Source organism: Pseudophryne corroboree, chromosome 3 (genome assembly GCF_028390025.1).
Source record: "Pseudophryne corroboree isolate aPseCor3 chromosome 3, aPseCor3.hap2, whole genome shotgun sequence".
NCBI lineage: Eukaryota > Metazoa > Chordata > Amphibia > Anura > Myobatrachidae > Pseudophryne > Pseudophryne corroboree.
In genome coordinates this window covers 775,607,891-775,622,699 of record NC_086446.1, presented here as the reverse complement: position 1 = coordinate 775,622,699, position 14,809 = coordinate 775,607,891, and the positions used below count along the sequence as shown (strand labels likewise).

The 14,809-nt window shown below is 48.0% G+C and overlaps 2 protein-coding genes across 2 annotated transcripts in view; both read right to left on the bottom strand.

The window, feature by feature from the left end:
• Positions 1-14,809, bottom strand: part of LOC135056863 (DBH-like monooxygenase protein 2) — a 404,570-nt gene that overhangs the window by 68,302 nt on the left and 321,459 nt on the right. The window lies entirely within an intron of this gene.
• Positions 392-14,809, bottom strand: part of LOC135056864 (DBH-like monooxygenase protein 2) — a 93,274-nt gene continuing 78,856 nt past the window's right edge. The window contains exon 6 of the mRNA XM_063962537.1: positions 392-473. Within this exon, the coding sequence (XP_063818607.1) occupies positions 408-473 (66 nt within the window). The 3' untranslated portion in view covers positions 392-407. The remainder of the gene's footprint in view (positions 474-14,809) is intronic.

Here is a 14,809-nt window from a genome sequence, read left to right as displayed (position 1 = left end):
CCACTGCCCATCTGAGACTGGGATCTACAGCTCACAGATTCCTGTCCATGATGCAATAGCTTTCATCCGCTTCCTGTGTATTCAACACCCCACCTCCCCCCCCCCACCTGGAAAGGTCACTTTGGAAGACACAGGACTCAGAAACTCTCTGGCCCCCAGACTAGAAGCATGGACCTCACCTCACCAGGAAGATGTCTGCTCCATATAAATGGCTACGATTGTGAATTGCTTGTATTGTGATCTGGTATTGTGACATGGTATAGGGATGGCCATCGGTACATTATCCATTGATGGATATCATAGATGGTACCATTGATGGATAACCTTTATGGTGGGAAAACCATCTGTAAGGGACCCATTGATGGTTTCGCCCATCGATACTTACCCCTACTTTAGCACTGAGTGAATCAAGGCCCGGGGTCACGGCTTTGCAGGTGTTGGGGTGCGGGGCTATGCTCTATGTCCCCGACACACTGGAGAGAGAAAAAAAATCTATAACTATCATCGATGGCGGCAAACCATCTGGTTCTTCCCCATCCATGGTAATAGTAGTTTACCACTGGTCATAGACCATCAATGATTTTGAATCATCGATGGTTGATGGCCATCCCTAATCTGGTACTGTGATCGTTCATATATCCTGGACAGCCTGCGATATAAGATCTTTGTTGAAGTAATGTGTTGATGCTTGGAATGTGAATTATAGCTGAATATGTTGGTGTAATGGAGGAGCTTTGTGTTTGTGTCAGTGGTACAGACTGAGATTGGGAATTACTGGCTATATTATAGGGACTGTGATAGTTTATGTAGCATAGGCAGTATACAATATGTGCAGTTTGTGGAGGTAATGGTGTTTAGCTACTGATATATGATAGAGATATAATAGTGGCATATGTATTACTCTGTTCTTGTAGTTAATACATTCTGGTATGCTATATAGTGGAGTCTTTCTGAGATATGTTGGTTTGTACAACAAGATGGCTACTGCCATGTGTTTTCTCCACCCTCTCTGAGCCATGTGATTGCAGACTGTGAAACCATTTCTCTTTATCTCTCACATTGTATTTGACCAGTACTGTTTTATGATCTACAGGTGAAACTCCGAAAATTAGAATATCGTGCAAAAGTTCATTTATTTCATCAATTTAACTTAAATGGTTAAATGTTAGGGTCTCCTGCCCTGTGCTGCCACGTCGTCATGGCAACCGGGAGACAAGTGCTAGCGGAGTGGCCTGAGCGCAGCTGATTCTCCGGTTCGGGTCTTTTGCTGTGCAGTGGTTACAGGCTTTGTGCACGGCAGGGGTTCCGGTGCTGGTTTTTGTGCTCACAGTCTGTGAGGTCTGAGTGGGGCGTGGACAGCACCTGCACTGAGCAAGGTGTTCTGGTGTCAGTTTAGTGGCAGTAAGCTGAACCAGTGCACTGCAAGTGAGGACTAGGATTGTGGAGACTCTCCTTGTGTCTATTATTCCATCTCTGACCAAGGAGTTTACTGCCACACCCGTTGGTAACCCTTTAGGGTTTTGCTGTTGCCCTTAGCAACAGCATTTCGGGTTCTCTACGTATTAAAACACTACATCTCGCTTCTTTCCATCTGAGCACTCCTAATACTAGGGAGACACCCAGTTTCTTAGCCTCTCGGCTTCTCTGTTCACTTTGTGTTTATTTTGTTACCATATCACCTTCTGTGTACGTAATGTCATATTCCCCAGTCTGTCTGTGAGTTCATTTGCTTTGCATCCCTCTCCGTTCAGACACCAGTACATTCCTGCAGGCACTGGTGTGCATAACATTAAACTAATATATTATATAGACTCAATACATGCAAAGTTAGATAGTTCAAGTCTTTCTTGGTTATAATTTTGAATATTGTGAAAATTAGAATACAGGTTGAGTATCCCATATCCAAATATTCCGAAATACGGAATATTCCGAAATACGGACTTTTTTGAGTGAGAGTGAGATAGTGAAACCTTTGTTTTTTGATGGCTCAATGTACACAAACTTTGTTTAATACACAAAGTTATAAAAAATATTGTATTAAATGACCTTCAGGCTGTGTGTATAAGGTGTATATGAAACATAAATGAATTGTGTGAATGTAGACACACTTTGTTTAATGCACAAAGTTATAAAAAATATTGGCTAAAATTACCATCAGGCTGTGTGTATAAGGGCCCTCATTCCGAGTTGATCGGTCGCAAGGCGAATTTAGCAGAGTTACACACGCTAAGCCGCCGCCTACTGGGAGTGTATCTTAGCATCTTAAAATTGCGACCGATGTATTCGCAATATTGCGCTCACAAACTACTTAGCAGTTTTAGAGTAGCTCCAGACTTACTCTGCCTGTGCGATCAGTTCAGTGCTTGTCGTTCCTGGTTTGACGTCACAAACACACCCAGCGTTCGCCCAACCACTCCCCCGTTTCTCCGGCCACTCCTGCGTTTTTTCCGGAAACGGTAGCGTTTTCAGCCACACTCCCATAAAACGGCCTGTTTCCGCCCAGTAACACCCATTTCCTGTCAATCACATTACGATCGCCGGAGCGATGAAAAAGCCGTGAGTAAAAATACTATCTTCATAGCAAAGATACTTGGCGCAGTCGCAGTGCGAATATTGCGCATGCGCACTAAGCGGAATTTCACTGCGATGCGATGAAAAATACAGAGCGAACGACTCGGAATGAGGGCCAAGGTGTATATGAAACATAAATGCTTATATTTAGGTCCCATCACCATGATATCTCATTAAGGTATGCAATTATTCCAAAATACGGAAAAATCCCATAATCAAAATGCCTCTGGTCCCGAGCATTTTCCTGTATTGTGAAAAGTTTCAATATTGTAGGCTAAAAGTGTCACACCCTAATCAGCTAATTAATCCAAACCACCTGCAACGGGTTCCTGAGCCTTTAAATGGTCTCTCAGTCTGGTTCAGTATAGTGATGAGCGGGATCGGTTTCTCGGAAACCGAACCCCCCCGAACTTCACCCTTTTTACACGGGTCCGAGGCCATTGCTATTGATAGTTACTGGCATATAATTCCACACATTAAAAAATGGAGAACAAAAATGTGGAGGTTAAAATAGGGAAAGATCAAGATCCACTTCCACCTCGTGCTGAAGCTGCTGCCACTAGTCATGGCCGAGACGATGAAATGCCATCAACGTCGTCTGCCAAGGCCGATGCCCAATGTCATAGTAGAGAACATGTAAAATCCCAAAAACAAAAGTTCAGTAAAATGACCCAAAAATCTAAATTGAAAGCGTCTGATGAGAAGCGTAAACTTGCCAATATGCCATTTACGACACGGAGTGGCAAGGAACGGCTGAGGCCCTGGCCTATGTTCATGGCTAGTGGTTCAGATTCAAATGAGGATGGAAGCACTCATCCTCTCGCTAATAAAATGAAAAGACTTAAGCTGGCAAAAGCACAGCAAAGAACTGTGCATTCTACTAAATCACAAATCCCCAAGGAGAGTCCAATTGTGTCGGTTGCGATGCCTGACCTTCCCAACACTGGACGGGAAGAGCTTGCGCCTTCCACCATTTGCACGCCCCCTGCAAGTGCTGGAAGGAGCACCCGCAGTCCAGTTCCTGATAGTCAAATTGAAGATGTCAGTGTTGAAGTACACCAGGATGAGGATATGGGTGTTGCTGGCGCTGCGGAGGAAATTGACAAGGAGGATTCTGATGGTGAGGTGGTTTGTTTAAGTCAGGCACCCGGGGAGACACCTGTTGTCCGTGGGATGAATATGGCCATTGACATGCCTGGTCAAAATACAAAAAAAATCAGCTCTTCGGTGTGGAATTATTTCAACACAAATGCGGACAACAGGTGTCAAGCCGTGTGTTTCCTTTGTCAAGCTGTAATAAGTAGGGGTAAGGACGTTAACCACCTCGGAACATCCTCCCTTATACGTCACCTGCAGAGCATTCATCATAAGTCAGTGACAAGTTCAAAAACTTTGGATGACAGCGGAAGCAGTCCACTGACCACTAAATCCCTTCCTCTTGTAACCAAGCTCCTGCAAACCACACCACCAACTCCCTCAGTGTCAATTTCCTCCTTACCCAGGAAAGCCAATAATCCTGCAGGCCATGTCACTGGCAAGTCTGACGAGTCCTCTCCTGCCTGGGATTCCTCCGATGCATCCTTGAGTGTAACGCCTACTGCTGCTGGCGCTGCTGTTGTTGCTGCTGGGAGTCGATCGTCATCCCAGAGGGCAAGTCGGAAGACCACTTGTACTACTTCCAGTAAGCAATTGACTGTCCAACAGTCCTTTGCGAGGAAGATGAAATATCACAGCAGTCATCCTGCTGCAAAGAAGATAACTCAGGCCTTGGCAGCCTGGGCGGTGAGAAACGTGGTCCGGTATCCATCGTTAATTCAGAGGGAATTAGACAATTTATTGAGTTAGTGTGTCCCCGGTACCAAATACCAACTAGGTTCCACTTCTCTAGGCAGGCGATACCGAGAATGTACACAGACATCAGAAACAGACTCACCAGTGTCCTAAAAAATGCAGTTGTACCCAATGTCCACTTAACCACGGACATGTGGACAAGTGGAGCAGGGCAGACTCAGGACTATATGACTCTGACAGCCCACTGGGTAGATGTATTGCCTCCCGCAGCAAGAACAGCAGCGGCGGCACCAGTAGCAGCATCTCGCAAACGCCAACTCGTTCCTAGGCAGGCTACGCTTTGTATCACCGCTTTCCATAAGAGGCACACAGCTAAAAACCTCTTACGGGAACTGAGGAAGATCATCGCAGAATGGCTTACCCCAATTGGACTCTCCTGGGGATTTGTGACATCGGACAACGCCAGCAATATTGTGCGTGCATTACATCTGGGCAAATTCCAGCACGTCCCATGTTTTGCACATACCTTGAATTTGGTGGTGCACAATTATTTGAAAAACGACAGGGGCGTGCAAGAGATTCTGTCGGTGGCCCGAAGAATTGCGGGCCACTTTCGGCATTCAGGCACCGCATACAGAAGACTGGAGCACCACCAAACATTCCTGAACCTGCCCTGCCATCATCTGAAGCAAGAGGTGGTAACGAGGTGGAATTCAACCCTCTATATTCTTCAGAGGATGAAGGAGCAGCAAAAGGCCATTCAAGCCTATACATCTGGCCATGATATAGGCAAAGGAGGGGGAATGCACCTGACTCAAGCGCAGTGGAGAATGATTTCAACATTGTGCAAGGTTCTGCAACCCTTTGAACTTGCCACACGTGAAGTCAGTTCAGACACTGCCAGCATGAGTCAGGTCATTCCCCTCATCAGGCTTTTGCAGAAGAAGCTGGAGACATTGAAGGAGGAGTTAAAACAGAGCGATTCTGCTAGGCACGTGGGACTTGTGGATGGAGCCCTTAATTCGCTTAACCAGGATTCACGGGTGGTCAATCTGTTGAAATCAGAGCACTACATTTTGGCCACTGTGCTCGATCCTAGATTTAAAACCTACGTTGTATCTCTCTTTCCGGCAGACACAAGTCTGCAGAGGTTCAAAGACCTGCTGGTGAGAAAATTGTCAAGTCAAGGGGAACGTGACCCGTTAACATCTCCTCCTTCACATTCTCCCGCAACTGGGGGTGCGAGGAAAAGGCTAAGAATTCCGAGCCCACCCGCTGGCGGTGATGCAGGGCAGTCTGGAGCGAGTGCTGACATCTGGTCCGGAATGGAGGACCTGCCAACGATTACTGACATGTCGTCTACTGTCACTGCATATGATTCTGTCACCATTGAAAGAATGGTGGAGGATTATATGAGTGACCGCATCCAAGTAGGCACGTCAGACAGTCCGTACGTATACTGGCAGGAAAAAGAGGCAATTTGGAGGTCCTTGCACAAACTGGCTTTATTCTACCTAAGTTGCCCTCCCTCCAGTGTGTACTCCGAAATAGTGTTTAGAGCAGCCGCTCACCTTGTCAGCAATCGGCGTACGAGGTTACTTCCAGAAAATGTGGACAAGATGATGTTCATTAAAATTAATTATAATCAATTCCTCCGTGGAGACATTCACCAGCAGCAATTGCCTCCAGAAAGTACACGGGGACCTGAGATGGTGGATTCCAGTGGGGACAAATTAATAATCTGTGAGGAGGGAGATGTACACAGTGAAAGGGGTGAGGAATCGGAGAATGATGATGAGGTGGACATCTTGCCTTTGTAGAGCCAGTTTGTGCAAGGAGAGATTGATTGCTTCTTTTTTTGGTGGGGGCCCAAACCAACCAGTCATTTCAGTCACAGTCATGTGGCAGACCCTGTCACTGAAATGATGGGTTCGTTAAAGTGTGCATGTCCTGTTTATACAACATAAGGGTGGGTGGGAGGGCCCAAGGACAATTCCATCTTGCACCTCTTTTTTCTTTCATTTTTCTTTGCATCATGTGCTGTTTGGGGACTATTTTTTTGAAGTGCCATCCTGCCTGACACTGCAGTGCCACTCCTCGATGGGCCAGGTGTTTGTGTCGGCCACTTGTGTCGCTTAGCTTAGTCACACAGCGACCTTGGTGCGCCTCTTTTTTTCTTTGCATCATGTGCTGTTTGGGGACTATTTTTTTGAAGTGCCTGTTATGCACACCAGTGCCTTCAGGAATGTACTGGTGTCTGAACGGAGAGGGATGCAAAACAAATGAACTCACAGACAGACTGGGGAATATGACATTACGTACACAGAATGTGATAGGGTAACAAAATAAACACAAAGTGAACAGAGAAGCCCAGAGGCTAAGAAACTGGGTGTCTCCCTAGTATTAGGAGTGCTCAGATGGAAAGAAGCAAGATGTTGTGTTTTAATACGTAGAGAACCCGAAATGCTGTTGCTAAGGGCAACAGCAAAACCCTAAAGGGTTACCAACGGGTGTGGCAGTAAACTCCTTGGTCAGAGATGGAATAATAGACACAAGGAGAGTCTCCACAATCCTAGTCCTCACTTACAGTGCACTGGTTCAGCTTACGGCCACTAAACTGACACCAGAACACCTTGCTCAGTGCAGGTGCTGTCCACGCCCCACTCAGACCTCACAGACTGTGAGCACAAAAACCAGCACCGGAACCCCTGCCGTGCACAAAGCCTGTAACCACTGCACAGCAAAAGACCCGAACCGGAGTATCAGCTGCGCTCAGGCCACTCCGCTAGCACTTGTCTCCCGGTTGCCATGACGACGTGGCAGCACAGGGCAGGAGACCCTAACAGTACCCCCCCTCTGACGAGGGGTCAAAGAACCCCTACCACCGGGTTTATCGGGGAACTGCGAGAAGAAAGAGCGTATCAGTCTGGGGGCATGAAGATCACAACTGCGCACCCACGACCGCTCCTCCGGGCCATACCCCTTCCAGTGCACCAAAAATGACAGCCGTCCCCGAACCATCTTGGAGTCAAGAATCCTTTCAACAACAAACTCCCTCTGGCCACGTATCAGAAGAGGAGAAGGTCTTCCACTGGAAGAAGGATTACTAATCGCCCGTTTTAAAAGGGAACAATGAAATGTTTTATTGATACCCAAAGAACGGGGCAGATCTAACTGAAATGCCACCGGATTGATAACCCTAGTGATCTTATAAGGGCCGATGAACCGGGGGCCTAACTTATGAGATGGCTGTCTCAACTTCAAATTCTTGGTAGACAACCAGACGAAGTCTCCTAATTTGAACCTGCAGGGTCTTTTCCGCTTATCAAAGACCCTTTTGGTCACTAATGACACAGACACAAGGGCTTTCTTCACTTTCCTCCAAATACCCCTAAGGACCGAAACCACAGAGGAACCACCAGGCGTGGAGTCCAGGGGGTCAAAAGAATTGGCCTTAGGATGATGCCCATACACACAAAGGAAGGGAGAGATCCCTGTAGCAGAGTGAGCCGCGTTGTTATAGGCAAACTCCGCCATGGACAGATGAGCAACCCAGTCAGTCTGACACTTGGAGACATAACACCTGAGGAACTGCTCCAAGGACTGGTTCACCCTTTCAGTCTGCCCATTAGACTGCGGATGGTAGCCTGACGACAAGCTGACAGAAATCTGGAGATCGAAACAAAATGCCCTCCAGAATTTGGCCACAAACTGGGATCCGCGGTCAGAGACCACATCAAGTGGCAACCCGTGGAGGTACACAACATGCAGCATAAATAATTCAGACAGGCGTCTGGCCGATGGCAGCCCAACCAGTGGAACGAAGTGCGCCATCTTCGAAAACCTGTCAACGACAACCCAGATGGCTGTCATCCCCGAGGATTTGGGCAAGTCCACCACAAAATCCATTGAAATGTGGGTCCATGGCTTAGATGGAATAGAGAGTGGATGTAATGGGCCAACAGGAACCTCTCTAGGAGTCTTATTTTGGGCACAGATGTCACATGCCCAAACCCACTGATCCACATCCTTAGCCACCGAGGGCCACCACACCGCCCTAGATAGCAACTCCCGAGTTCTGGCAATACCCGGGTGACCTGCCGACTTCTTGGCATGGAATTCCAGGAACACTCGCTGTCTTAACCTAGGAGGCACAAACAAAAGACCTAGCGGAAGGTCTGGAGGAGCCTGCTCCTGTGCTCTAAGGACTAATGACAAGAGGTCCTGGGTAATGCCCACTTTAATACATGATGGGGACACAATGGGCAATGGCTCCTCGGTGGTCTCCTGGATTGGAGCAAAACTCCGCGAGAGCGCATCAGTCTTGATGTTTTTTGACCCAGGGCGATATGTTATCAAAAAATGAAAGTGAGCAAAAAACAAAGCCCATCGTGCCTGCCTGGCATTGAGACGCTTCGCTGACTCTAAATATGCCAAATTCTAATGGTCGGTGAGAATTGAGACCACAAACTTAGCCCCCTCAAGCCAGTGTCTCCACTCCTCGAGTGCATCCTTAATAGCCAACAATCCCCGGTTACCCACGTCATAATTCATCTCGGCAGGCGAAAATTTACGGGAAAAGTAAGCACAGGGATGAAGGCGATTATCAGACACTCCCATCTGAGAGAGCACTGCCCCAATACCCATCTCAGAGGCATCCACCTCCACCACAAAAGGACGCTCTGGATCTGGGTGTCGCAGCACCTTGGCCGAGACAAATGCCCTTTTGAGACGGGCAAAAGCCGCTTTGGCCTCACAAGACCAGTGAGCAACATCCGCCCCTTTCTTAGTGAGTGCCACCAAGGGCGCCACTATAGACGAAAATCCAGCGATAAATCGTCTATAAAAATTTGCAAAGCCCAGGAAACGCTGAAGCGCCTTCAAACTAGTGGGCTGCACCCAATCCAGGACTGCCTGTACCTTGGAACCCTCCATTTGGAAACCTTCTTGGGAGATAATATATCCTAGAAATGCGATTTGCTGAACTTCAAATTCGCACTTCTCCAGCTTCGCCCCAAGCCGGAGTTTCTGGAGGACTAAGCGTACATGCTTCCGATGTTCCTCCAGGGAATGGGAGAAGATTAGGATGTCATCTAAGTATACAACTAAGAATCTATCCAAATATTCCCTGAGCACATCGTTCATGAAATCCTTGAAGACTGCCGGGGCATTACAGAGCCCAAAAGGCATCACCAAATATTCATAATGCCCTGAGTGGGTATTAAAGGCAGTCTTCCATTCATCCCCCTCTCTTATTCGGATTAGATTGTACGCACCGCGTAGGTCAATCTTAGAAAAAATGGTGGCAGTACGAAGCTGGTCAAACAAGACCGAAATGAGAGGCAGTGGGTATGAGTTTATAATCGTGATACGTCCTTTTTACCCACGAAGAAGAACCCCGACCCAACTGGAGACTGTGAAGGTCTGATAAATCCCTTAGCCAAGTTCTCCTGAATGTACTCTGCCATAGCCTGAGTCTCAGGACATGACAGGGAGTACAACCTGCTCTTGGGAAGCTTAGCATTCGGCAACAAATCAATGGCACAGTCATAGGGGCGATGGGGAGGTAGTACCTCTGCAACTTTTTTGGAGAACACGTCCGCAAAATCTGCATAACTTCCTGGCAATCCTGGCAAACTTAGCTGCGAAAGCCTGACTGGAAGGCTCAAGCAACTCCTGAAACAATCAGTACCCCAACTAAGAATCTCCCCAGAGACCCAGTCAAATTGAGGATTGTGGGCCCTTAACCAGGTTAACCCCAACACCAATGGGGCAAAAGTACAGACAGTCACATAAAAGGACTTTCAGAGTGTGTGGCTCCAATAAACAAAGAAATCTTGCTAGTGCAAGAGGCAATTTTACCCTGGGATAATGGTTCCCCGTTTAACCCACAGATCTCAATTTCCGATGCCAAGGGTACTAAGGGAACAGAGTGTTTCATGGCGAAATGGCGGTCCATAAAAACCCCATTGGCCCCACTGTCCACAAAGGCCTCAGTCTTGACAGTTTGACCGAGGATCTTTAAAGGTCACCGGAATGATAAAAGTCTTCTTGGGAAATTCTGACTTCTGGCCTGACAGGATATTTCCCATCACCCTCAGGCCCTGACGTTTTCCGGCTTTTCTGGGCATGATACTACCACATGACCTTTATTCCCACAGTACAAACACAACCCCTGCTGTCTCCTCCGCGTCTTCTCACGCGAGGAGAGGCGGGTAGCCCCAATCTGCATAGGCTCCTCGGAAAATTCCTCAGAGTCCGAGGTTCCCTTGGGAAAGAAGGAAACCTCGGTCTCCCTTTCAAGCCTACGCTCTCTCAGCCGTCTATCCACCCGGATGGATAACTGCATGAGCTGATCCAAGCTATCAGGCAAGGGATATTGTACCAGTTGGTCTTTTATCTGGTTAGAAAGACCTCTTCGGTACTGGTGTCTCAGGGCTGGGTCATTCCACTGGGTATCATGGGCCAACCTCCGAAACTCCGTACAGTAAACCTCAACTGGCCTTCGCCCTTGCTTAAGGATCGAAATCTGAGCCTCGGCTGAGGCCGTCTTGTCAGGGTCATCATACAACATGCCCAGTGCCGTAAAAAAAGCATCAACACTTTTAAGCGACGGACAGTCAGGCTGCAACCCATATGCCCAGACCTGTGGGTCTCCTTGTAGCAAGGAAATCACTATGCCCACCCGCTGAATCTCTAACCCAGAAGACTGAGGCCTAAGCTGGAAATATAGCTTGCAGCTCTCCTTAAAACAAAAGAACTGCGAGCGATCTCCAGAAAAACGATCCGGGAGATTTACTCTCGGCTCCTTAACCCCTGAAGGTGCTGCTGCTGCGGGAGCTCCGCCAGCGGCCTGGGAGGTGTGCATTTTAATGGACAAATCATTAAATTGTCGAGTCAAGACCTGCACCTGATCGACCACCTGTTGCAAAGTATTTTGAGGGGTATGCTCCATATTCCCACAAAATTTCAACAGGAGTATTGGGCTGCTGAATATGTTATGCACACCAGTGCCTGCAGGAATGTACTGGTGTCTGAACGGAGAGGGATGCAAAACAAATGAACTCACAGACAGACTGGGGAATATGACATTCCGTACACAGAATGTGATAGGGTAACAAAATAAACACAAAGTGAACAGAGAAGCCCAGAGGCTAAGAAACTGGGTGTCTCCCTAGTATTAGGAGTGCTCAGATGGAAAGAAGCAAGATGCTGTGTTTTAATACATAGAGAACCCGAAATGCTGTTGCTAAGGGCAACAGCAAAACCCTAAAGGGTTACCAACGGGTGTGGCAGTAAACTCCTTGGTCAGAGATGGAATAATAGACACAAGGAGAGTCTCCACAATCCTAGTCCTCACTTGCAGTGCACTGGTTCAGCTTACTGCCACTAAACTGACACCAGAACACCTTGCTCAGTGAGAAAGGATTTTGGCAGGCAAGTCTGAGAATACAGCCGCAAACTTGCTAAGTTCACAGAGTAGCAAAAGAACCCCAGCAAGTTAAACGACTGACTCCAGTCTTACTGCTAGGTCTGGATTGGCAAAGTGTAGTACCAAATCCCAAGGCCTATTTGCAGTAAGCAACAAACAAATACAAAGCTACACAGTACTGGCTGACTTTCAGGAACTGACTAACCAACAAAGATTCAGCAGATCTGCTTAACCTGAGAAGAGGCCTTATATAGCAGGTGCTGTCCACGCCCCACTCAGACCTCACAGACTGTGAGCACAAAAACCAGCACCGGATCCCCTGCCGTGCACAAAGCCTGTAACCACTGCACAGCAAAAGACCCGAACCGGAGTATCAGCTGCGCTCAGGCCACTCCGCTAGCACTTGTCTCCCGGTTGCCATGACGACGTGGCAGCACAGGGCAGGAGACCCTAACAGTGCCATCCTGCCTGACACTGCAGTGCCACTCTTAGATGGGCCAGGTGTTTGTGTCGGCCACTTGTGTCGCTTAGCTTAGTCACACAGCGACCTTGGTGCGCCTCTTTTTTTCTTTGCATCATGTGCTGTTTGGGGAGTATTTTTTTGAAGTGCCATCCTGCCTGACACTGCAGTGCCACTCCTAGATGGGCAAGGTGTTTGTGTCGGCCACTTGTGTCACTTAGCTTAGTCACACAGCGACCTTGGTGCTCCTTTTTTTTTCTTTGCATCATGTGCTGTTTGGGGACTATTTTTTTGAAGTGCCATCCTGCCTGACACTGCAGTGCCACTCCTAGATGGGCCAGGTGTTTGTGTCGGCCACTTGTGTCGCTTAGCTTAGCCATCCAGCGACCTTGGTGCGCCTCTTTTTTTCTTTGCATCATGTGCTGTTTGGGGACTATTTTTTTTGAAGTGCCATCCTGCATGACACTGCAGTGCCACTCCTAGATGGGCCAGGTGTTTGTGTCGGCCACTAGTGTCGCTTAGTTTAGCCATCCAGCGACCTTGGTGCGCCTCTTTTTTTCTTTGCATCATGTGCTGTTTGGGGACTATTTTTTTGAAGTGCCATCCTGCCTGACACTGCAGTGCCACTCCTAGATGGGCCAGGTGTTTGTGTCGTCCACTTGTGTCGCTTAGCTTAGTCACACAGCGACCTTGGTGCGCCTCTTTTTTTCTCTGCATCATGTGCTGTTTGGGGACTATTTTTTTGAAGTGCCATCCTGCCTGACACTGCAGTGCCACTCCTAGATGGGCTAGGTGTTTGTGTCGTCCACTTGTGTAGTTTAGCTTAGTCACACAGCGACCTTGGTGCATCTCTTTTTTTCTTTGCATCATGTGCTGTTTGGGGACTATTTTTTTGAAGTGCCATCCTGCCTGACACTGCAGTGCCACTCCTAGATGGGCCAGGTGTTTGTGTCGTCCACTTGTGTCGCTTAGCTTAGTCACACAGCGACCTTGGTGCGCCTCTTTTTTTCTTTCCATCATGTGCTGTTTGGGGACTATTTTCTTGAAGTGCCATCCTGCCTGACACTGCAGTGCCACTACTAGATGGGCCAGGTGTTTGTGTCGGCCACTTGTGTCGCTTAGCTTAGCCATCCAGCGACCTTGGTGTGCCTATTTTTTTCTTTGCATCATGTGCTCTTTGGGGACTATTTTTTTGAAGTGCCATCCTGCCTGACACTGCACTGCCACTCCTAGATGGGCCAGGTGTTTGTGACGGCCACTTGTGTCGCTTAGATTAGCCATCCAGCGACATTGGTGCGCCTCTTTTTTTCTATTCATCATGTGCTGTTTAGGGACTATTTTATTGAAGTGCCATCCTGCCTGACACTGCAGTGCCACTCCTAAATGGGCCAGGTGTTTGTGTCGTCCGCTTGTGTCGTTTAGCTTAATCACACAGCGACCTTGGTGCTCCTCTTTTTTTCTTTGCATCATGTGCTGTTTGGGGACAATTTTTTTGAAGTGCCATCCTGCCTGACACTGCAGTGCCACTCCTAGATGGGCCAGGTGTTTGTGTCGTCCACTTGTGTCGCTTAGCTTAGTCACACAGCGACCTTGGTGCGCCTCTTCTTTTCTTTGCATCATGTGCTGTTTGGGGACTATTTTTTTGAAGTGCCATCCTGCCTGACACTGCAGTGCCACTACTAGATGGGCCAGGTGTTTGTGTCGGCCACTTGTGTCGCTTAGCTAAGCCATCCAGCGACCTTGGTGTGCCTATTTTTTTCTTTGCATCATGTGCTCTTTGGGGACTATTTTTTTGAAGTGCCATCCTGCCTGACACTGCAGTGCCACTCCTAGATGGGCCAGGTGTTTGTGACGGCCACTTGTGTCGCTTAGATTAGCCATCCAGCGACATTGGTACGCCTCTTTTTTTCTATGCATCATGTGCTGTTTAGGGACTATTTTATTGAAGTGCCATCCTGCCTGACACTGCAGTGCCACTCCTAGATGGGCCAGGTGTTTGTGTCGGCCACTTGTGTCGCTTAGCTTAGTCACAGAGCGACCTTGGTGCGCCTCTTTTTTTCTTTGCATCATGTGCTGTTTGGGGACTATTTTTTTGAAGTGCCATCCTGCCTGACACTGCAGTGCCACTCCTAGATGGGCCAGGTGTTTGTGTCGGCCACTTGTGTCGCTTAGCTTAGCCATCCAGCGACCTTGGTGCGCCTCTTTTTTTCTTTGCATCATGTGCTGTTTGGGGACTATTTTATTGAAGTGCCATCCTGCCTGACACTGCAGTGCCACTCCTAAATGGGCCAGGTGTTTGTGTCATCCACTTGTGTCGTTTAGCTTAGTTACACAGTGACCTTGGTGCTCCTCTTTTTTTCTTTGCATCATGTGCTGTTTGGGGACAATTTTTTTGAAGTGCCATCCTGCCTGACACTGCAGTGCCACTCCTAGATGGGCCAGGTGTTTGTGTCGGCCACTTGTGTCGCTTAGCTTAGCCATCCAGCAACCTTGGTGCGCCTCTTTTTTTCTTTGCATCATGTGCTGTTTGGGGACTATTTTATTGAAGTGCCATC